This window comes from Pseudopodoces humilis, chromosome 26, assembly GCF_049639895.1.
Source record: "Pseudopodoces humilis isolate 2021_Gansu_Grassland_sample_001 chromosome 26, ASM4963989v1, whole genome shotgun sequence".
In the NCBI taxonomy this organism is placed as follows: domain Eukaryota; kingdom Metazoa; phylum Chordata; class Aves; order Passeriformes; family Paridae; genus Pseudopodoces; species Pseudopodoces humilis.
In genome coordinates, this window is record NC_142225.1 from 1,366,622 (window position 1) to 1,389,676 (window position 23,055).

A 23,055-nucleotide genomic window follows, 5' to 3' on the forward strand; every position below is an offset into this window, starting at 1 on the left:
GGGCTCAGAGGGATCAGCCAGGTTCAGCTTGAGCCGCTGGGCTGGGAGAGCCTAAAACAACAAACATCGCAGAATAAGGGAATGTTTCACTGCTCCTTCTGGTTGAGTGGTTTCCTGTTTTCTAAGGAGCTCTTCCAGCACCTCTGGGGTAGAGGACTTGTCTGCACAGAGCCTGGTCCCACAGCAGATCCCTGTCTGGGAGGCAAGTTCTGCTGCTTGACATCTGGCAGAGGAAGAGCTTGCAAAAGATCGGCTGCAACCTTTGCCAGAGACCTGCAGCAGGAGTGCTGGAGGTTAGGATTTTTCCTTTTATTTTTTTCTTTCTCTCAGGGAATTTTGTTCCATCTATTGCCTAAGAGCCAGTACTTAAGAGCCAAAAAAGTGGCCAAGCTGGGGGAAAGGGTGCAGCTGGCTACTCTCTTAGCTGAGGGGTTGTCTCTTGGGAAGGACAGAGATACCCTGAGATTTTGGCTGGGGGAGAAGGGCTGGGCTCAGCTCCTTGCCCTCCCTTGGATCCACAGGGAATGCTCGAGTTGCTGCTTCTGCAGGGAGAATTCTCTGCCACCACAGAATCAAGCCCTGTACTGCTTTGTCAGGAAAATCCACAAATGCCAGAGGTTTACGTCCAAAATGGAGACAGAGGAGTCCTGCAGCTGTATTTGAACAAAAGGAGAGTCCACAGGGGCACACACATTGTCCCTTGGTGTTTTATCTCTCGAAGTTTTGGAGGGCACAACCTCCTTTATCCTGAGCTCCTGGGCACACATTGCCCACTTCTTTCCCTGCTGGCTGAGCTACGAGGAAGGTGCAGCCTTCCCAAACCTCCTCTCACATGAACCCCCTTGAACCCCTTATTTTACCCCAAAATTCAGGCTTGTGCAGACACTTGTCTGCTTCGAGCCAAGCTGCCTGGGCTCTGCAACAAACCTGCTGCCCAAAGTCAGCAGAGACATGAAGTATGTGTTATGAATGAAATTAGACAACTAGGTCTATTGAATTAACAGCAGTTTAATTAGAAAAGAATACAGTTTAGTGAATTGAATAGCAATTTGGTATAAAAGAATACAATTTAGTAAAAGAATACAGTTTAGTGAATTGAATAGCAATTTGGTATAAATGAATACAATTTAGTAAAAAAATTACAATTTAATTTGCTAGTAATTAAGTATAATTAAAACATAAGCAAAACCTGGAGCTTCTCACCCCACCTCAAGTACCAAACAAAGCAATTCAAACTGAACTTATATACTTATATACTTATATATATTATATACTTATATACTTATATACTTATATATATTATATACTTATATATATATTATATACTTATATACTTATATACTTATATATATTATATACTTATATACATTATATACTTATATATATTATATACTTATATATATTATATACTTATATACTTATATACTTATATACTTATATATATTATATACTTATATATATATTATATACTTATATACTTATATACTTATATATATTATATACTTATATACTTATATACTTATATATATTATATACTTATATACATTATATACTTATATATATTATATACTTATATATATATTATATACTTATATACTTATATACTTATATATATTATATACTTATATATATATTATATACTTATATACTTATATACTTATATATATTATATACTTATATATATTATATACTTATATACTTATATACTTATATATATTATATACTTATATACATTATATACTTACATACTTATATATATTATATACTTACTATAATGAATATGTATGCTTATACATATTCATTAATATTTCCTCTAAGTTTCATCCCACTTTCAATTCTTAAATTCTATGTCACTGTACTTCATGCTGCACACTTCACCTGTTGCTAGGGGGTCTTCAGTCTTCTTTTGGTGGTGTTTGGATGAAGGCTTACACTCATCCTCATTGTCCTCTGGATCACCTCACAGGTTGTGCGTGTGTGATTAAGTGAACATTGTGTTCTACTAATTAATCTTACATTTCATAATTTCAAACCCTAAGTTAAAGTCTTTCCAACTTGGTCCATCTCAAGGTTGATTCTGTCTTGAGACATTCCTTATCTTAAAACTACATCCTGTATCCTATTTTTAACATGTAACACCTGCAAAGGGCTCCATCTGCCTTGTAAGACTAATTCCCTTTATTGCTTTATAATAATAACTTTCCAAATAGTTACAATTTAGTTAGCACTAATCATTTCCATTTATCACCTATGGGAACTGACAAGAAGAGATTTTTTAGGCTTCAGGCATTAGCTTGAGCCTGTGTGAAACAACATTCTCACTCTGGTCTGAGAAATCATAAGGAGGAATCCAAACAATCCCTTCCCAGGATGCTGCATCATTGGGATGTGGGGCCTCCAGCTGGACTGCAGCTCCCCAAAGCTGAGCGACCCCAAATCTCACCAGGTGTCCCCCCAGTGCTTCTGGGGACGGGCTCAGGAGGCCCACAGGAGAGGGGCAGGCAGAGGTGCCCAAGGGGCTGTGACAGGAGCAGGAGTAGTGCCCAAGTGGGATGTGCTCTGCCACAGGGTTATGATGCCAGGAAGGGAGTCCTGCCCCAGCTGAGAGCAGAGCTCGCTGCCTTTGCACCCTTCTCTGCAGCCTTGTGAGCGCTCAGCTCGTGATTCTCCATCCTCTCCCCCACTCGCCAGCACAGACCTCTCCTGCCCTGTCCTGCTACCACAGACCTGGGCCCCAGCCCCACAGGTAGGCTCAGCATTACAGAGGAACCTGCTCTGGCCCAAAATGCTCCTCAAAAGCCAGAGGTGAGGTGTGGGGGTGGGAGGATGGTGGAGCAGCAGCAGCAGCACTGTGCAGTGACCGCTCACCAGGCACCACATCTGTGACCTGCTGCTGGCCCCTGTGGGTGGGACACCCAGTGCTTTACTCAGGGTCACTACAGACACCACCTGGTGCCAGCCCTGAGCCCGTGCCCTGCTGGCAGGAGCAGGGCAGGGTGCTCAGCAGCCCTGGGGGTGGGACAGCTGCTGTCTGGCAAGGCACAGCTCTCATGGGCAAGAAGCCAAACACTTCTGCTGCATCTGGGGCTCTGGTGGCACCAATCACCAGACAATTCTGCTGCCTCTATTTCTCCTCCAGTGCTGAAAGCTCCATGGCTCCATCCTTGCACTTGCTGGCAGGAAAGGTGTTCCCAGCCCCAGAGCAGCTAGGGACTCCTCTCAGCCCCAAGAGCACAAGAAAAGAAACTAAAAAGCTCACAGTTTCTTTGTTTTTCCTCCAGATCTGGGGCACCTGTGGCTCGAAGCACTTTCAGACTGTGAGCAGACAGGAATATTCCTGATGCCTGGAACTGGGACAAAGCAGACCCCATGTCCTGCAAGCTCCCGTGCCCACACAGTTGCAGCAAGACCAAGAGGACTCAGAGGAATCACAGGAGGAGCATGCATGGCCCAACACTGCAGCTTCCTGAATTTCTGAGGCCAGAAAGCACAATCCAGAACAGCTTTCAAAGGCAGACAGGCCCACATTCTGTTGTGGCTGGGAGCTGGAGGGGCAGCATTGGGCAGATCCATCATCTCTGCACTGCTGCCCTCTGGCTGCCTCTGCTTATCCACGGCCAGCCTCCTCCAGCTGGAGAGATGGGACCTGCCATGGCTGCCTCTTGCCATGCAAGAATCATCAAAGAATTGTGCAGGTTGGAAAAGCCCTCAAAGATCATCCAGCTCAACCACTGCCCCAGCACAGCCACGTCCCCAGGTGCCACATTTACATGCCTTTGTCTCTACCCTGGGCAGCCCGTGCCAGTGTCTGATCATCCCTTCAGTGAAGATAATTTTCCTAAAATATAATATCCTCCCTGGCCCTTTGGCCCAGGCAGCTGCATCCACAGGTCCATCCTGTGCTGGGTAGGACACAGACAGCATCACATCTGTCTTTAGCGAGGTTAAGAAACTTAACCCCTGCGCAGTGCCATCGGCTGGACTCAGCACACCTACCTCTGCACCGGACATTGGCTGAGATGTTAAAATATGAGCTATTTTAACCACCTTTCTAGCTGTTATCAAAGGCTAGAAGAGGATCTATGCCTTCATCACAAACAGTCCCCGGTGACCCCAGAGCAGCTCAGCCTGCAGAGGGGCAGTGCTGTTCCCCCACACCCGTCAGTGCGTGGGCGCAGCTTCTCGTGCAGCACAAATGGAAGTGACGGCTTTCTAACCGCTTCCTTTCTTTCTGGGTCTCTGTCTCCTGCCCCTCCTGCCCAGCTTGTTTCCTGTTACTGATAATGGGCCCTGAACCCAGGGATGTCACCAGGGTCACCAGGCTCTGTGTCCCCCCGAGGCAGCAGCCCAGGGATGGGGGCAGCAGGGCTGTGCTGGGCAAACCCAGCAAGGCTGCCGAGGTCCCTGCTGCTACTGCGTGCCAAGGGACCCAGGGTGGGAGTAACGTGATGAGACTTCAGGATTTTCAGGCCTTTTTGTGCCTTTTTCACTGAGACCTGCTTTGCCCTGTGTGCTGTGAGGATAGAGAGGAGCTGGGGGTGTGCTGTTCCTAGAGATGTCTTCCTGCCCACACATCTCGCAGGGTTTTGCAGGCAGTATCGTGCTCTGGAGCCTCCCGAGAGGATGTGTGTGTGCCTCCACTGGTGTCCAAGCAAGGCTCACTCCCCAGGGGAAAGCGAAGCACACAGCATTTTCCAGACAGCATTTCCAAAAGCACAGCTCTCTTGGAGGCATCCAGGGAAGCCCAGGACAAGCCCAAGTGATGGATGAGACAGGTGCTGCCACAGATGCTGTGTCCTGTCCTGGTAACCAATTCCATGGCTCTTGCTGTCCCTCTGTGGCTTCTCCACTGGCATGTGCTGACTAGAGTGTCAAAGTCTCAGCACCTTGGAGGTCTGGTGCCATGTGTTGGCTTATATCCTCTTTACCCTTACTCTTTGGGGATGTGATTTAGTGGTGAACATGACAGTGGTCACTTAATGATCTTAGAGGGATTTTTTAACCTTAATGTTTCTGTCATTTCCTGATTCTATACACCTGGCTTAGGAACAGTCCCTCCATGTGGTTTATTACTCCACTGTAAAATGAACAGGGGGAGCTTCTTTCCTCATGAGGAGAGGAACCAACCAAGCTGATATGAAACACTTTGGGAGATCATCTTTCCCAGGGGAACTGTTCTTGTGCCAAGGCCACAGCAAACACCAGCTCTGCATCAGTGTTATCCCAGCCCAGTGGTGCTGGTGGTTCACCAGCTCTGCTTTTCAAATTTAGAAGAAAGCTCAGCTTGTTTGCAGGAGATACAGGAGAGTATCTAATTCCAGAAACCAAACATGGCTCTACTCAGCAGTCACAGAATCATAGAATCAGCTGAGTTGGAAGGCATCCATCAGGGTGATCAAGTCCAACCCCTGGCCCTGCACAGACACCCCAACAATCCCACCCTGAGAGCTTTGTCCAAATGCTCCTTGAGCTCAGACAGGTTTGGAGCTGTGGACACTTCCCAGGGGAGCCCATTCCAGTGCTCAACGACCCTTTGGGTGAAAAACTTTTTCCTTTTATAATTTAAACCTCCTCTGACACAAATCCAGATGTTTCCTCTAGTCCTGTATGTAACTGGTCACAGAGAGCAGAGACTGGAGCTGCCCCTCATGGGGATGTTGAAGAGCTCAGTGAGGTCTCCCCTCAGTCTCCTCTTCTCTAGGCTGAGCAAACAGAATGATCCAAAGAAAACAATCCAGCAGTTAAGCAGGAAATCCAGGTCCTAAACTCTTCTGGTTCTCCTTGAGGAGGGGGCAGAAGCACAGGGGCTGGCAGGATCAGCGGCAACGCCTTGGCAAAACGAACCAGCAATTGCTTAATTGCCCCCAGCTCAAGGCAGGCAGCAGCAGGAGCAAACTCTGCACGGACCGTCACCACCGGCCACGGGGAGAAAGGTCCCACATCCTCTGCCTCCGCCTCGCTGCCCAGGATCGGCTCCATCCCTGGTGCGGGGTGCCCGAGGCTCCGGGCTCGCAGGCAGCGCTGCGCTGCGGGCTCTGAGCTCCCGCAGCCCTGCCCAGGAGGATGCTCCTGCCGGGGCTGTCCTTGGGAACGCTGGAAGGGAGAGCCGCTGTTCTCCGGAAAAGCGATCTGCGGAGGTGCTTCCCTCGGCTGCCGGGGGCTGGCTGTGCCCTCGGCGGCCGGGGGACCCCCAGGTGAGGCTCCGAGGGGTCGCTCCCCCACGGCCGGCTCTGCGGGATGCTCTGCGGGATGCTCTGCGGGATGCTCGGCGTGACTGCACCGTCCTCCTCCGCCCTGGCAGTCTGCAGAGAGTCTGCTCAGTGCCCAGGCAGCTGCTTCACCTTGCAGCCTGCGAGCGATGTTCCGGCAGCGGAGGAGATGGGCTAATTTCCAAAAGCCTGCAGGACATCCTGACTTCCCAATCGTGTCGACGGAAGCAGAACCATCCCTTCCTGAGTGCCGGACCCAGAGGTGACGGGGCCTGATGGGACAAAGCCATGCTGTGGTAGGCAATCCTGGGGACTGAAACTATTGGGCTGCCAGCTCGGTGCCTGCCCAGGCTGAGGTGACTTTGGGGCTACAGTGCTGTGAGGAGAGGGTGAGGAGAGATGCTGGGGGGGGGTATCAGGGCCGGGAGGCTGGGTCAGGTAGCTCATGGTCAGGAGGCTGGGGGGCAGAAATGGGCATAAGGATTGGCTGGTTGTTAGTGGGAAAACAGGTCCCAGTCTGGAGCTGGAATGTGCTCTTTGCACAGAGGGAGCCGGCTTTGAAATCATGGCCAGAGGTGCAAGATGACCCCATGGAAGTGGAGTTTTAAAATGCAAGTGAACAAACAGCAAGTACCAGTCAGGGATAAATCCAGATCATCCTCTCCAGAGCACCGACTCTATATGGACCCCATATCTTGCTGAAAGCAAAGCCACACCTATGAGGACCCTTCAAGGCCCCTGAGACTCTGTCACAGACCTCTCTAGTCTTTAAATCCCAACAGATAATCCTAATGCACAGATGTCCATGGACAGAGGACACAAGGGATCCCATGTCTGGCACATCCCTGGTTGGGCCAGGGTGAATGGCTGGTGTGGTAACAGCTGGGACTCTTCCCTCCATGTGCATCCCTCCATCACCAACCCAGCACCGCTCTGCCCATCATTGTCACCCCTGACACCCCACTGCTACCAAGGTCAGAGCAGAAAGGAATGCTGGTGGACAAGGGATGCTCCTGTTCTGGGACCTCCCCAGTCCTTCCCCAGCAGGGGAGGGAGGCAGGAAGGTGAGGGGCACAGCAGTGACCTGCCCAGAGTCATTTCCTGCAGTGTTGCTTCCTCCCACCCCCTCCTGGGTTTTGCCCCCAGAGACTGTCAGGTTCCTCTCTGCCCACACCAGACTGCAGTGGCTGTCCCAGTGTCCTGGTCCTGTCCTTACAGCAAACTGACCCTGGCTTGGGATCTGCCCCCAGACTGAACACCCTCAAAGCCAGGTCTGCCCTGGCCCCAGCAGTCCCTGCTTGTAGGATTGAGCAGCTCTGCTCCCCAGGCCAGCCTGGTGCAGCTGCTTCAGAGCTGGTGATGTGACATGGGACAAGCACGGCTACACACAAAAGGCACAGTCAGTCCCTGGCCAGAGCATCTCCCAGCTCTTTGCTCCCCACTGCACCCCTCTGCCAACCCAGCCAGGTTCCCTCAGGAGGAGCCAGCTGGCAGCATCGTGTTCCAAGCAGGGGCTCAGATGTGGCCAGAAGGGATGTGCCCAGAGGTGCATCGGGAGGGAGGGAGGGAGGGAGGGCATGTCTGGACTGCCCTGCTCGAGGTCTCTGCACACCAGCACGCATGGGCACCGATGGGTGACTGGGGACATCTGCTCTGCACGTGTGGCCGTGCACCCCAGCGGGCGGGCAGGAGGGGGCAGGGGTCAGTCCCAGGAGGGCAGCAGGTGCAGGTGGGTGCAACAGGCACAGGGGACAGCTTGTTGCCCGGGTGGCACTGAGAGCTGAAAAATGCCCTGTCAAGCAGTGTGTTCTGACTCCCTCTGCTCCTGGTCTCACTCACATCCAGCCTAGCTCTACCACCTTATGCCTCATTTTCCACCAGCATCTTCATTTTCATACTGTGGGTCTGTGCTCTGTGTCACCTGCCATGATCTCCCTCACATGCACCTCCTCTGCATGCTGGTGCTTTGGCAGAAGGGAGGAAGAGCAGCCATGCTGGCAGGTGGGAGCACACTGGGGTCCAGCTGTGCACCATCAGAGGTATGTAAGGCTCAGGACATCTCAGCAGTGCAAACTTTTCTGCTCCTAGGAGCCTGGGCCGTGGCACATCCCTACACAAAATCCCTACTACGTTCCTCCTACCCTGGGTGAGTTGCCATGGCCAGGACAGTACCTTCAGTCTCCATCAGAGTTTTCTGCAGAAGGAAAAGCCCAGGGGGGCCAGGTGTAGTTTCCAGAGGCTGTATCTTAGGTGTCCTGTTTAGTTGCAGCTGGCACAGGCAGGTGCATGACTGGCAGAGCCAAGCCAGCAGCACAGGGAGATCTGTGAGCAGCAGAGGGAAAGGGCTGCAAGGCTTTTCTGGGGACATCCCTGAGCATGAGTGCCTTGGTGTTGTGATGCTTCAGAGGCAGAGGATACACTGCATCCCAGCATCTCAGCTTCCTCTTTTTACCCTGAGTGGTGTCCTTTGTCATGACCAAATTTGAGTGGAACCAAATAATCTATTTTGCAAAGGAAGTGCATCAGCATCTTTCCAGCAGCATCCAGGGGCATTTCTTGACCAAGGCAGAACCTGGCAGGAGGAAGAAGGGACTTACTGCTGAAATCCTTTGAAATGTTCATCAAATCTCTTAAATCACACTGGGCCACAGATCACTGAAACGAGCAGCACACGGGAGTTCCTGGCCTCCATAAAAGCCTTTGTTCCATACCCCTTTTGCAGCTGGAGTTTGTGTCATGCATAAAATCATGTGTTGGTAAAACATTCCCATTCTCTTTGGGGAAAACCAGCCAAAATCCAGCTCCCAAAGGCCAGTGCTGTCCCAGGTCTCCACTGAGCAGAGAATCAGGATGTGCTGTGGTGCCTCCTGGGTCCAGCGAGGGCCCCTGGACAGCCCAGCTGTTGCAGCCCCATTGCTTTGCCCCTTTGGGGTGATTTGCAGACTTTCTCTGGACCCTATGAGCTCTGTGAGGGTCCAGCTGTGTCTCTCCTCCCTGTCACAGGCACCCAGCAGCTGGGGAGGTTGGGAGGGAGTGTGGGTGCACAGATGCCACTGGTGCATTCCTGGTGACTCCACGTGCTGGTGGCCCTGTGGTATCTGCCCCAGTGCCACACTGAGCTTGTCCTAAGCTTGTCCAGCAGTGGCAGAGGAACAGAACAGTGAGGAGACAGCAAGATCAGGCCAGCAAAAGGCAGAAAAAGCAGCTCCAGGGGTTTGCATCTTGACTCTATCCTCAAGAACCCTTTAAGCTCAAGGACACCCAGATGGGACAGGTGCCCTCCACACTTAGAGGGCAGATACAGTCCCAGCCTCAGGAAGCTTCTGCACGTCTGACAGGCTGGTACTCCAGCACAGGGCCCTGTTTGTTCACTCTGGTTCCTACTGGGAGCAAGTTTATGTAGACACCTTGTTAAGTCCTTCAGTGCTGGTCATCCCAGGAATTCCTGAGCTCTATCAGGGACAGGTGGGAAGGAAGGTCAGTGTGTGGTGGGGCTGCCTCTAGGCCTTACAGATGTGTTCTTTCATCCCACACAGGGCAAGGAGAAATTCCTCAGTCTTTCCTCTGGCCACTCTAGGATTTGCAGGTAAGACAGGGGTGCTGGTGGCCTTTTCTCAAGGATAAGGCTGTTCTGCTGCTGGCCAAGCCCAGCACTTCGCTCTGGAGCTTGGGTCCTCTGATCTCCTAGTCCTTGGGCAGAAGGTGGCACAGGCAGGGTCTCCCAGGGCTGCCCAGGGAAGCTGTTCTGGCACACCTGCACACACACAGGTGTGCACAGACACACAGGTGTGCACAGACACACAGGTGTGCACAGACACGCAGCTCTCCAGCGAGGCACAGCCTGGGGACAGCGCAGGCACCTCAGTGAGCTGGGCTGGGGTGGCTCCAGCCAGAGCAGCCCGTGAAGCAGACATGGGAATGGTGTTTGGGGTCCTTGTGGCTGTTGGGGTGCAGCGGGAGCTCAGCGGGGTGGGGGCTGAGGAGGAAGGAAGCGTGCAGAGCCTGGCAAGAGCAAACAGGAAGAGCAGTGGGGATGTGTCAGGAAGGATGTGCAGTGCCCCAAATTGGGCAGACCTGGCCTACCTGAGCCAGGTCCCGCAGACCTTCGTCCCCAAATACACCCCTGTCCTTCCTGCTGGGGAGGGGGAGCCCACCCGTGTCACCCTGAGGTACCAGGGGATGGTGGTGGGTGCGGAGGGGTGTCCCCACGGGGACAGGCCTTGGGGGACGGGGTGGCACAAGGAGCACACGGGCAGGCCCTGAGGGTGGCAGGCACCGAGCGAGCCCTGGCACATTCCACAGCCGACGGGGAACAGCCGGGGCACGGCCTGGGCAAGGGGACAGGGGCAGGACAGCGGGCATGGGAGGATTCATTCCGGCTTCCCGTGGGGCAGCTGGGGTGCGCTGCCCCCAGAGCAGCCGTGCCAAGCAACCTGCCTCACACCTCCTGCCAGCGGCCCCCATGGCCGGGCCTTGCCCGTCCCTCCGTGCCCACGGGCAGGGCTGGCCACAGGCCACGGAGCACAGCCCAGCGGCCCCCATGGCCGGGCCTTGCCCGTCCCTCCGTGCCCACGGGCAGGGCTGGCCACAGGCCACGGAGCACAGCCCAGCGGCCCCAGCGGAGCTGCCCCGGCCGCAGGCCGCAGCTCGGCCGCTGTGCAGCGGGGCCGGGAGCGCCGGCTCGGCGGAGATGTGGCCGGTATGTGTGTGGGCGGCACTCGGGGTGGGGGAGAAGGAGGAGAGGAAGCAGCAGAGGCAGCAGCTCCTTTGATAAGCAGCTTCCTGAACACTTTGGGAGCGTGGTGTGAGCCCGGCAGGCGCGGTGCCCGCGGTGCCGGGACGGACGAGGCCAAGGGCCGCAGGTAGGCAGCGCCAGGCCGGGCGAGCTGCCCGCTGCACAGGAGAGCCGCCGGGCCCCGGTGCCCAGGGGCGGTGGGCATGTGGATGGCAGCGCCAGGCAGGGCTGGGATGCTGGGCAGGGGATGTGAGCACTCTCCCTGCAGCTGCTGGCAGCTGAGGTACTTCCCTGGGTGTCTCTGCTGGCGAGGGCATCTCCCAGGTGTTTCCTGGCCGGACAGCAGCTGGGATGGGAGCCTGGGCTGTCTCTGGGCAGGATCTCCCCTGGTGCTGCTCCTGCTGAGCAGCTGCTCTTATCCTGCCTGCATGGAGAACACCGGGATACCCTGCATGGGGTGTGGGGATGGTGTGAGTGGCAGGGGTGGCACTGCCACTCCCAGAAATGCCACTGGGCAGCAGGGAAGCTCGGGGAGCAGCTCCTGCCCTAGCTGTGTTCCAACCACCATGTGGACCCTGGCTCTCCACACGACCTCCCCGAGCAGATGGGATCCCACTCTGCCCACCAAGAGCTCTGACTCTGCATCATTCCCTGTCTCTGTGACGCTGTCTCCTCCTCATGGAGGAAGCTGGGGATGAGGAGGTGGTTCAGGATCCCAGGGTGCTGCCTGCACCATGAGGAGCTGTGCCCAGAGGTGAATCAGCATCACCTGCATCTCCCCAGCCCTGCCAGGGGCTGAGCCATCGCTGATGATGGAGGATGTCTGTCACCTTCCCCAGCTGGGCTGCCCAGTCACTTTTGCTCAACCACCCAGATAAAGCGGTTTCCTCTTGATAGTTGCTGTGACCTGCAGGATGGAGGAGGCTGTCCCAGGGCCATCCCTCCCTTGCCATGAGGCTGTTGAGGGTTCCTGGTCTGTGTCTCCCTGCAGCAGGAGATGGCCAGACTCAGTGCAGTGGCTACAGCATGTCACCTGCTGAGCGCTGCTGTGCTCAGGCATTCCAGCTCTCACTCTTCTCCACCATGTCCCCAGGATGAAGCAGGGGGACGTGATGGGGAAGGGCTGGAAACACAGGGTGTGTGCTTCCATGGAGGTGGAGAGCATCTGGGGCTCCCCCAAACCAGACCGTGCCCTGCCACCACAGAGTGGATGTCCTCCCCTCAGGGGAAGCAGGTGGCCCTTGGTGCCATGGCCAGGGTCACCAGTGGTGCCTGGATGGGCTGCAGTGCTGCAGGCATCCCCAAAGGTGAACATGCTGGGAGCTCTCCATCTGCCTGGAGGGGCTGGGGGTCCTGGGTCCAGGACAGCTGAGGACATAAAATCCATCCCTTGCTTGCAGACCGTCTGTCGGGGGCTCCACCCAGCCTTGTGGTATCTCTCAGATCTGACTTTTCTTTTCCAGCTGCTTTTCCTCTGATGGTTCCATGATTTCCCAGGAGCTGAGGGCTCCCTGTGTGCCCCTGCTGTGCTTCAGGACAAGGGTTCTGTGGTTGCTGCAGCATGGTCCAAGCCTGCTTGCTGTGCTCCAGAGTTCATAAGAGCAGCCTGGCAGCCTGGGCAGCTGCAGCAGACATGGACAAGCCGGACAAGCCCAGTCCCTCTGCCAAGAAGCACGTGCGTCTCCAGGAGAGGTGAGTGTGGCCCAGCCAGGGTACCCATGGCACTGCTCAACCCCAGGGCTCCCCTGACATTCCTTCCTGCCAGCCCTCTGCCTGCCAGCATGTGCAGCTGCCAGGTCTGAGTGTGGAGGCAGCCCTGGCCTCCACCCAGCCCAGGACAAATCTCAACACCATCCTTCAGGGGCTTCCCAGCAAAAAGGCAAAATGATCAGCTAGTTCCTTGTTCCTCAATCTCCCCATCTACTGGGGTCTCCATCTGGCTTTTGCTCAGTGTGGGGTGGTTTCAACTGATGATACACTGGGATGGGCTGTCCTCTGTCTCGGTGGCAGTAGGTCAGCCAGGGACCCCTTTACCTTTCAGGAGGGGCTCCAATGTATCGCTCGTGCTGGACATGAGCTCTCTAGGGAACGTGGAGCCCATCCAGCCTGTCTGCACGCCACGGGACATCACGCTGAAGTTTCTGAGGACATCCAGCCACGTGCTGAGGAAGCAGGAGCTCCAGCAGCACGCCCAGAGCCTGGCACAGCTCCAGGAGGAGTTTTCGGTGTGACGATTCCCCCTCCCTTCTCACAGGAGGGGTGGCAGGGGCTGGTGGGACTGACAGGGGTGAACATCAGGCTCTGAGCCCAGCTGTGCCCCACAGCCCCAGTGGGAGGGCAGGCGGCGTGGGCAAGCAGAGGGGAGGGTATCACCTGCTCCTTGGTGCACACATGTCCTCTTGGGGTCCCTGGAATGGCATGGTCCCTCCCATACCATGCTCTTCTCCCAGGGTTGCCTCTCTGGAAGGAGTCCCACCATAAATGGAGGAAAGGCAGGACTCATCCCAGGAGTTGGCATCTCTGGGAATGCTGCTGGGCTCCTGGGTCAGCTCTGCCCTGCTGGGCAACCAGGTCTGCCAGCACCAGGGGACACGAGTGGCAGCTTTTCCTCAAGGCTGTTTTCTCCCCCTGCAGAAAATCCCACCCAACTTCGTGAGTCCGGAGGAGCTGGAAATCCCTGGACGTGCTTTCAAGGACAGATACAAAACCATTCTCCCCAGTATGTGCTCCTGTGTCACTCTGCCTCCCATTTGCCTCTGTTTGCCTGTGGGTGAGGGATGACCCAGAGCAGCCCTGGGTGCTGCTGTTGCTCCTGCCATGCCCCTCCTGCCCGTGTTGCAGGAGCTGGGTGCTGTGTTCCAGGGGGTGTTCACAGTGCTGGGGGGGGTACATGGGAGCTGCTCCCTGGGGTCCTGCCCAGGCAGGCAGCACTCGTGGGGTCTTACATGTCCCAAGGGCATGGCCCTAAGGATGTAAAGGCTGAGGATGTTCTGGAAGGACTCAGCTGGGCTCCAGTCAGGTTCTGTGGGTATGTCCTGGGGGATCACTGCAGCTGAGTTACCCCACCTGCTCATTGTGGTACCTGCAGGTTTGGGCTGTGCCCTGCCAGGGGAGTGAGGCTGAGGTGGAACAAGAACAGGCCTAAGGGAGGGTGCAGACAGCTCTGAGCATGGCATGGAGCAGGAGGACTCAGCCTCCAGCCCCTGAGGTTGAGGCAGGGAGGATGGGCAGGACCAGTCCCTTGGGTAATACCTGTGACATCTTTCAGATCCTGAGAGCCGGGTCTGCCTCAGGAGGGCTGGGAGCCAGGAGGAAGACAGCTACATAAATGCCAACTACATCACAGTGAGTGTCCTCCCAGGGCCTGCAGCCCAGGGCTCACAAGGCACCAGGTGCCACACTGGGTCACACGTGCTGGGGCACTGTCACCTGCTCTCCCGTGGCTGCCCTGGAGCAGCAGACTTAACTTGCCATCCCTTTTGGAGCTGGAGAGATGTGGCTCCATCTGCTCAGGGCAGATACACTGTTCCTGTTGGTGGGAGAGTCATATGAGGGAGCTGCTCTCAGCTCCTGGGCAGCCTGAGCACCCCAAAAGGCTCCCTTGCAGTGGCTTCTCCATCTCCTCACACACTGGCCCATTGTCTGGCAAGGCCATGAGAGGCAAGCTGTGTCAACAGGTTATGGCAGCTCAGAGATCCTCAAAGCTCACATGTCCTGGGATTTCCTCTCTGCTCAGGGAGCTTGTTGCAATTTCCCAGGAAGAGAGCTAATGAAGATGGGGTGTGGCTTATTTTTGGCACCCGGTGGGGTTCCTTTCCAGAGACTGAGAAATCCCCACACCCTAGGGTGTTACTCAGACAACTTGGTTTTGATATCCATCCCTGTGCAAACCCTTCCAGGCTGCAGTGTCTCCCAGAATGGGATTTCCTGAGATCCAGGTGCCAGCTTTGCCCAGTGGGCAGGCTTTTTGCTGAGCAATTCATCTCACTGCAGTGCCCTTCCCTTGGCACTGGCCAGAGCACTGGGAAGCAGAGGTGGGGCCATGGATGCTGTGAGTGCTTGGCAGTGAGGGAAAGCAGGACTTGGGAAAGTAGCCCACAAAAAGTGCTGTCTGGGATGACAGACAAACCCCTGGGAGGTGCTTGGAGGGTGTGGGGTGGAGCTGGAGGGCAGTTAGGAACATTTCTTTGCTGAAGGTGCTTGTGGCTGAGATCCAGCGAGACAGCAGCAACCAGCACCCAGCAGGGAGGGTCAAAGCTCCTTTGAGACAGGAGCACTGTGCCCAGAGCTGCTGGGAGGTCCAAGGGCAGTTTGACCATGGGCAGCAGAGGAACTGTGTCCTCCCAAGGCAGCCTGGCAGTGTGCAGCTGCACATCAGGTGGCTCTGTCACTCTGTCCCAGGGTGTGGTGGCATCCCCTGTGTCTCACCTGACTGCTCACAATGCACAAGCACTGCCTGTTCCTGTGGCACACACACGTGCACACAGGTGTGCACACTGAGCACAGCTGTGCCCACACCCCCCTGTGTGCAGCTGATGTTTCCTGACCCCTTCCTTCCCCTGACCTCTCCAAAGGTGTAGTGGTACAGGAATTTGTGGGCGCATCCGAAAATTGGCAACCAAGCCAGCCTGGGCATGCCTGGGAAGCACAGGAATCTGGGAGGGCTCTGCAGGTGTTTGATCACATCAACCCCACCTGGGACTGATGTTCTTCCTGCTGATGGTGTTCCATGAAATGTTTGGTGTGGGTGTGGGAGGAAGGTGGAATTCCCAGGGTTGACACCTCCAGGTTTCCTGAATGGAAAATCATGTTTCCTGGGAAAAATAAATAATCTCAAGGCATAAAAATAGGGCTCTACAAAATGTTCCTGAAAACATTCCTGTCCCTTAGCTGGGCCAGTGCAACTTCTTGCAAGACCAAACCATTATGAGATTGCTGGGAAGGCCTGGATTTTCAGTACCTTCAGCAATTTTATACTAGGAGAAGCTTGGAGACAGAGGATGCTTGGAGCTGTGAAACAGAGATTCCTGCTTGTCCTTGTGGAAATGCCCACAGTGAGGAGTGTGAGCTTTGCCTTGCCAAGGCATCCTTCATGCTGACTGTTGTCTCACTGATAGTCTGGGGATGCTTGCAGGAGCTCGGGTGTACAAGGTCAGCTGCATGGACTGGTGGGAGCAGCAGGGTGGGGAGGATGCCTGGTGGTTCCTCAGCAGATCTATAAAAGCATTGTAAGGACAGGTTTAGTAGGAGACAACATGTGTGGCTCAGCCTCTAAACCACAGAGGAGGAGAAAAGCACCGTGAGTGAGCTGGGGACAGCCCCGCTGCCCGCGGGGTCCCTGACGGGCGCGTGCTCCGCAGGGCTACGCGGGCCGGCCCCAGGAGTACATTGCCACGCAGGGACCCATGCTCAACACCGTGACTGACTTCTGGGAGATGGTGTGGCAGGAGGAGGCTCCTCTCATCGTCATGATCACTGAGCTCCAGGAGTGCAAGGAGGTACCTCTGACCCGGCCCGGGGGGCACAGCGGGGAGTGGGGCACCAGTGACAGTGGAGGGTTGTGCCAGGCCAGATGTGGGGTCTGTGCACCCACTTACTGTGCTTTTGGCTCAGAGGATTCCCTGATGGGTCACAAGTGGAGGAGGAGATCCCCAGGGCTTGGCCCTATCTGGCAAAGATTTTCCTCCTCACATGGCTGTGTGCTCTGGGCACACTTTACCATCTGGATAATAGGATAAAGGGTTTAGGACAACCCCCAGGGATGGGGCAGCAGTGCCCCTCTGGCTCCCCAGAGCTCTTCCCTGGACTGGGAGCTCTCAACCAGGGGATCCAGCCCAGGGGAGAGCTCTGGGGGACCAGAGGGGCACTGCTGCCCACTGCTTCTGGGATGGGAGCCAACAGGACCTGTCTGGGAAAACTGAGAACTGGAAACTCTCTTTCTGGGCCATGTTCTTGGTCCTTCTCTCCCAGCTGACAGCCTCTCTGTGCCCTGGGTCCTGCTGCATCTGGAAGCTTCTTTGGCTGAGCGGGGATTTGCATCCCTGGGGCCTGAAAGCCAGGGCAGGGCATGGGAGAGGGTACAGGGCAGCAGATGTAGGGGTAGGGATCTATCCCTTTGCTTTCCCTCTGTATCACTCTACATTCCCCACTCCCCTACTGGCCCCAAGGCGATGCCCCCTCCCAAGAGCACTGACTCAGGCACAGTTCAAATGTCCAGTGGGTGCCTTGAGCATCTCCACATCCACAAACCTGCCTTGTTCTCCAGAAATGTGTCCACTACTGGCCTGAGAAGGAGGGCACCTATGGCCCCTTCACCATCCACGTGCAGGGGCTGAGCGAGTCTGTGGAGTACGTGATCCGGGATCTCTCCATCCAGGTGGGTCTGAGCCTCATCCTGGGGTCAGAGAGGGAGCACGTTGGGGCCCAGCAGTGCCCCTGACAGGCCTGGGACATCTAGTGAGATGGCAATGCTGTGTGACAGGAAAGAGGAGGGTTCATGATTCTCAGAAGGGGTCTGCAGAGCCCCTCCTGCCTGGAGAGGCTGGGAGGGAGCAGGACCCAGCCCTGGAGGAGAAGGGGTCAGCTGGGCAGAGCAGCACCACCAGCCCAGTGTTTTTGCACTGTCACTGGGATCTCTAGTCACCCTGGGCTGATACTGGCCCAAGGGATCTTGCTTGCTTTGCCTGCACTCTGGTGACAGAATTGGAACACTCTGCATCTGTTCTCATCTTCTGAGACATCCATTGTCTCTGGCCCAGGGGACTCTGCCTCAGGTCTGGCAGAGGCTCGAAGAGGGATTCAGGAGGAGGGTGGCTGAGGTGGGTATGGGCTGCTTGGCCTCTGCTTGAGCTGAGCTCCCCGTTTCATTTGGCCCATGCTCTCACACCCCCATTCCTCTTTGTTTTGTCTGGAAAAGCTTGGAAAGGAGCACCGCAAAGTCAAACACATCCTCTTCCCTTCCTGGCCGGACCAGCAAACACCTGAGTCAGCCAAGCCCCTGCTGCACCTGGTGTCCAAGGTGGAGGAGGCTCTGCAGACTGCAGCCAGCCCAGGGCCCATCGTGGTGCACTGCAGGTAAGAGCTTGCACCTCACCTGTCTGTGCTTCTCCTCGGGGTCAGTCTGCAAATACCTGAGGGGAAAATCCCACGTGAGTACTCATGCACGGCTCCCATGGTGGTGCAGAAATCCCAGGGCACAGCCACCCCACAGCAGAGCTGTCAATCAGCAGCTGCTGTCCTGGCAGCAGGATGGTGGTGTTAGTCTGGCATATCCTGCACCTGGCTCCAGCAGGGTGGGAGCAGGAGGGGTCTGCATTTGGGACCCAGCCCCACCATACAGCCACAGCTCCAGCTCTGGAAGATCCTGCTTGAGCAGGGAGATGGAAACTGGTGACCCCAAGGTTGGTCCCTTTGAACCTGACCCATTCTGTAATTCTGGGGTTCCTGCTCCCTGTGCAGGTAAGAATGGCCTGTGGCTTGGATGTGGAGCTATGTTTCAGGACAGCCCTCCTGCAGGAGGTGGCCTCTGCCTATTTTCTCTCCTTGCTGGGTGAATTTGGGGACAGTGGAGCAGAGCATCTGGGGTCCCTATGGAACATGCAGCATGCACTGCTGCAGGCTGAGTGCAAACCAGTGGTGCTAGGGTTAGAGCCCAGCTGGGAGGGGAGGGGATGCAGAGCCCCCTGCACTGCACAAGGATGGACACAGACTGGTTTTGTGCTTCCAGAGCAGCCTCAGCCAGGCTGTGCAACACGGCAAGAACTCCTTGCCATGGCAGAGTAACCCCAGCCCATGACTTTTGGTGCCTGGCTAATGAGCTTGGTCTGGCAGCTGGGGCCAGGACCCCAGCATCCCTCTAGGAAAAAATCACAGCAAACCAATCCAGGAGTGCATCCAGTTGAGCAGGATGCAGGTGCAGACAGTGGCTGTGGGTGCTCAGCACAGCTGTGTCTGTCCTGCAGTGCAGGCATTGGCCGCACCGGCTGCTTCATTGCCACCAGGATCGGGTGCCAGCAGCTGCAGGACAAGGGGGAGGTGGATATCCTTGGAATTGTGTGCCATCTCCGCATAGACAGGTGGGTACACAGAGCAGCTGGCTCCTTGGAGGGTCCTGCTGGGTGCACCCTGAGGGCAGGGGTGTGGGGGGGATGTGGCAGGGACATGGGGATGGGCATCCCATGGGGACTATTTCTGATGGAAACCAGAAGGGTGGCTGGGGGATGCAGGTGTGTGAATAGCAAACAATTGCCAGCGCCAGGCTGCTTCTGCTGTCAGAGAGGGTAGCTCTGACCTGAGGACTTGGAGGGAGAGGGAGAGAGAGGAGAGGGGCTGGGAACCTGCCAGCCATCTGCTCCTCCCTTCCAGCTCAGCCACTAAATCCAGAAACACTCCACCTGATCACTTTTCAAGAAGTACAGGTGAAAATCAGCACCAAATCAGTTGCTAATCTCATTTTGAACAGCCCAGCAATGCTTCTGAACCCCTCTATTCTTTGGGCTGCTCTGGTGCCTGTTTCAGAGGCATCTTGACGTGGTTGGAGAAGCAGGAATATTTGTGCCCTGGGAGCAGAGAGCTGGGAACAGGGTTCTGTGTTTGGTGAAGTGTCAGTGGGCCCTGCCTTTCCCTTGCAGAGGTGGGATGATCCAGACGAGCGAGCAGTACCAGTTCCTCCATCACACACTAGCTCTCTATGCTTCCCAGCTGCCAGATGGGGGAGGCCACTAGTGCAGGGCTCCCACCGGGCTTGTGGCTCCTTGCTCTGACCTCTCCTGCACCAGCCTCGGGGACACCTTCACCAAAACCTCTCCTGATGCTGCCAGGCCACAGAGCAGCAGCATGAATGTCCCTCGGGGTGATGAGCCAGCCCACGGGGACCCTGAGGATGAGCAAGGTGAGGTGGTGCAGTGGGTGCTCCAGGTGGCCACTGCTGCTGGCTCCTGGCAGATTTCACCCATAGAAAGAAGCTTTGGCTTTTGAGAGGTGCAAGATCCTGAAGCAGAAGAGCAATCTGTGCAGAAGAACTGCAGATGCTGGGAGCACGGTTTGCCTTTCAGCTGCACACAAATGTTCATCCCGTTAAACACAGCGCCGGTGGAACTACCCTGAAATAAACAGAGCCTCTGTCCTTGCTGTGCATCCTTTGTGGGCAGGGCTGGGCTTGCTCCAAACATGCACCATGAAGGTCTTCTTGCTAAAGACACACCTTGATGGCTTAGTGCAGTCAGCTAACAGTGTTCAACAGCTTGCTTTCCTCTCCACCTTCAGCCAACACCTTCTCAACAGCTTTAAAGTAGCATCATAAAATTATTGAGGTTGGAAAATATCTCCAAGATCATTGAGTCCAACCTCTGCTCAAACCCCATTGTGTCCACTAAACTGTAGCAGGAATTGCCATGTATAGTTGCTTCTTGAACACCTCCAGGGATGGTGAGTCCACCACCTCCTTGGGCCGCCTGTGCCAGTGCCTGACCACCCTTTCAGGGAAGAAATTTTCCCCAATATCCAACCCAAACCTCCCCTCTTCCTAGCAGGGGAGATTCCCAAGCACAGTTTGCAAGTCATGTGTTCCCAATTGCCTTCTGTTACATGAGGGTGGGGATTTTGAATCCTTGGAGGTTTTCTTCTGAAATGAGAACAAAATAATATTTGGGTTTTATTAGGTTGTCTTTTTAACTCATGAGTCCAGGAGGAAAAAATAGAAGATGGAAAAACATTTTGTCATAAAGCATGGAGATGGAAATATTCTGTAAAAGTGCTTTAAAGTACTATGAAGGTGTTCAAAGCTGCCCTTGGCTGATGGGCATTGGACACCCAGCTGGGAAGGAGATGGGATCTGCCCAGTCTGTGCCTGCCCATGTCATAAGCTGTGACATGACCCAGTGTGAGATCCAGGGAAAACAGGATCAGTCTTCCTGCTGAATGAGTCTGAGCTTGCCTGGGCTCCCTGAGCTTCCCCAGCTCAGGACTGTGTGCATGATGTACCCCTTCACCACTCCATGGGTTCCCAAAATGCAGCTGAATTGCTGCCCAATGGTTTTCCCTGTCCACTTCCCTCCCTTGGCACCTGGAAGAAATCCACTTCCTGGCCCAGCAGCAGGAAAAGGAGTAATCTCAAGTAATGTCCTTTCACCTACTGCACTTCCATCATCCTAGCAGAGAAATGCCCCTGTTCCTAATGCCAGCCCTGCCTCATGCCCCAGCCTGCCCAGCAGGTGCTTTGGGGGGGAATTGTGTTCTCTGTGGAACTCCTGCATGATGCTTGGGCACTTGGAGAGGCTGTGGAGCTTCTGCAAGCTCCCTGCCTGTCTATGTCTGGCTCAGGACTTTGTCTTCTCAGGTAATTTGGTGTTGCCTTTAATGTCTGGAGACACTGATAGAGGTCTGAGTTGTGAGACAGGCTTTATTCAGCATCCCCCTCCTCAAGCCTTTCCTCGCCCACTGCCATCAGGCAGGAGAAATGGAAGACTTGCAAACTGCACCTGGAGAGCTTTCCTGCACTGCCTGGATAGCAGGACACACATCATTTTCCTCATGCTTTCAGTTTGCTGTCCAGAGGCCAGCTCTTCAGGCAGGCTCAGGCCAAGGGCTGCACAAGAGTCTCCCAAGGCATGCAGGAGCAGCACCAGGATCCCAGCTGGGCCAGGGGTGCTGTCACCTCCTCCTAGATTCCCCATCAGGAGTTTTTCTAGCTCAGATGTCTGATGCAGATTATGATCAGTTAAGCAGGTTTGCTGCCTTTTGATCTCAATTTCTACCAGCTCCATCTGTTCCACACTTACCTGGCCACTGTGTGAGTTCTGTCCATCCTCTATGCACTGACTCCCTGAGCAGTGCTGGGGGCTGTGCTGAGCTGTGTTATTGCCAAACCCCATCCTGGGCTCACCTCATGTCAGGGGTGCAGCAGGGTTTGATCTGCTCTGGCTGTGTCCTGAGTGTCCCGAGGAGCTGCCTCACCCACTGCATAAAGAGCACAGCGTGCCCAGCAGGCAGAGGAAAGGAATCTCTCCAAAATCTCATGTTTCCCCATGCCCTGGGCTGGCATTAAACCCCTGAGCTTGGCCAGGGGTTTCAGCACAGCCAGGATTGCTCCTGTTCCTCTCTCTCCCACTTAAACCCCAGGTATGGTAGCTGTCCTTCTCCTCACGGTGCTCCTGTGCTTCAAGGGAGGTACAGCCCAGCCAGGCAGGCAAAGCACACTGGTACTGGGGGCCCTGGGTGGCCCCATCCTGAGAACCATGTCCCCAGGAGGGACAGGCAGCATCCTGAGAACCTCTGCACCCTGCACCTGAACCATCCCTGCACCCTGCTCCCTGCACCCCTTGCACCCCCTGCACCCCCTGCACCTCCTGCACCTGAATCATCCCTGCACCCTGCACCTGAACCATCCCTGCACCCTGCACCTGAACCATCCCTGCACCTGAACCATCCCTGCACCCTGCACCTGAACCATCCCTGCACCCTGCACCTGAACCATCCCTGCACCCTGCTCCCTGCACCCCTTGCACCCCCTGCACCCCCTGCACCTCCTGCACCTGAACCATCCCTGCACCCTGCACCTGAACCATCCCTGCACCCTGCACCTGAATCATCACGCAGGCATCACCTGGGGAAACTGAGGCCTGAGGCCAAGCAGCAGGTCAAAGCACAGCCTCCAAAGCCATAAAGCCTTGTAAAGTGAACTTGAGTGAAGAAAACAGCAAGTGGATGAGGTCCTCTCTGTGCTCATGGAGGTCCCGTCACAGCGGGTGCACCTCCCTCAGGCTGGACCTCCAGGTCCCCCATCTCACCCACCGGTGTTCCCCGAGTCTCGGGAGCCAGGTCCCTGCTGGGGCACCTCTGGTGTTACCTTGCCACACCATCCTTCGGACGTGGCTGTACCTATGGCAGGTGACAACAGCAGGGCTGGTGACACCAGGGGGACGGTGGCGTGGACCGCAGTGGGGCAGGAGGGCAGAGGGGCAGCCCCACGAGCTGGCTCAGCCCTGCTGGGTGTGCCAGGGGTCCCAGCGCACTCCCAGGTTTGTGGGCTCCGGGGGGCACTGGTACAGGCGCAGGATTGGGGTGTGCTGTGGCAGGGCACGGCCACGGGTGCAGGGAACGTACCTGCGGGTG

The 23,055-nt window shown here is 55.4% G+C and overlaps 1 protein-coding gene across 4 annotated transcripts; it reads left to right on the top strand.

The window, feature by feature from the left end:
* Positions 1–6,345: 6,345 nt before the first annotated feature.
* Positions 6,346–20,482, top strand: PTPN7 (protein tyrosine phosphatase non-receptor type 7). 4 transcript variants are annotated; one of them, XM_088067114.1, is made up of 11 exons: positions 6,346–6,471; positions 9,746–9,795; positions 12,408–12,636; positions 12,986–13,169; positions 13,579–13,663; positions 14,213–14,289; positions 16,305–16,442; positions 17,210–17,320; positions 17,861–18,018; positions 18,906–19,019; positions 19,575–20,482. In XM_088067114.1, exons 3-11 carry the CDS (start codon positions 12,506–12,508, stop codon positions 19,666–19,668), a joined length of 1,092 nt encoding a protein of 363 aa, XP_087923240.1. In that variant the 5' UTR covers positions 6,346–6,471; positions 9,746–9,795; positions 12,408–12,505; the 3' UTR covers positions 19,669–20,482. The 4 variants fall into 4 exon arrangements, with proteins under 4 accessions (XP_087923240.1, XP_014114380.2, XP_005530238.2 ...); XM_014258905.2 differs by having other exon boundaries at positions 6,394–6,505; XM_005530181.3 differs by lacking the exons at positions 6,346–6,471; positions 9,746–9,795 and adding an exon at positions 10,247–10,378.
* Positions 20,483–23,055: the final 2,573 nt, after the last annotated feature.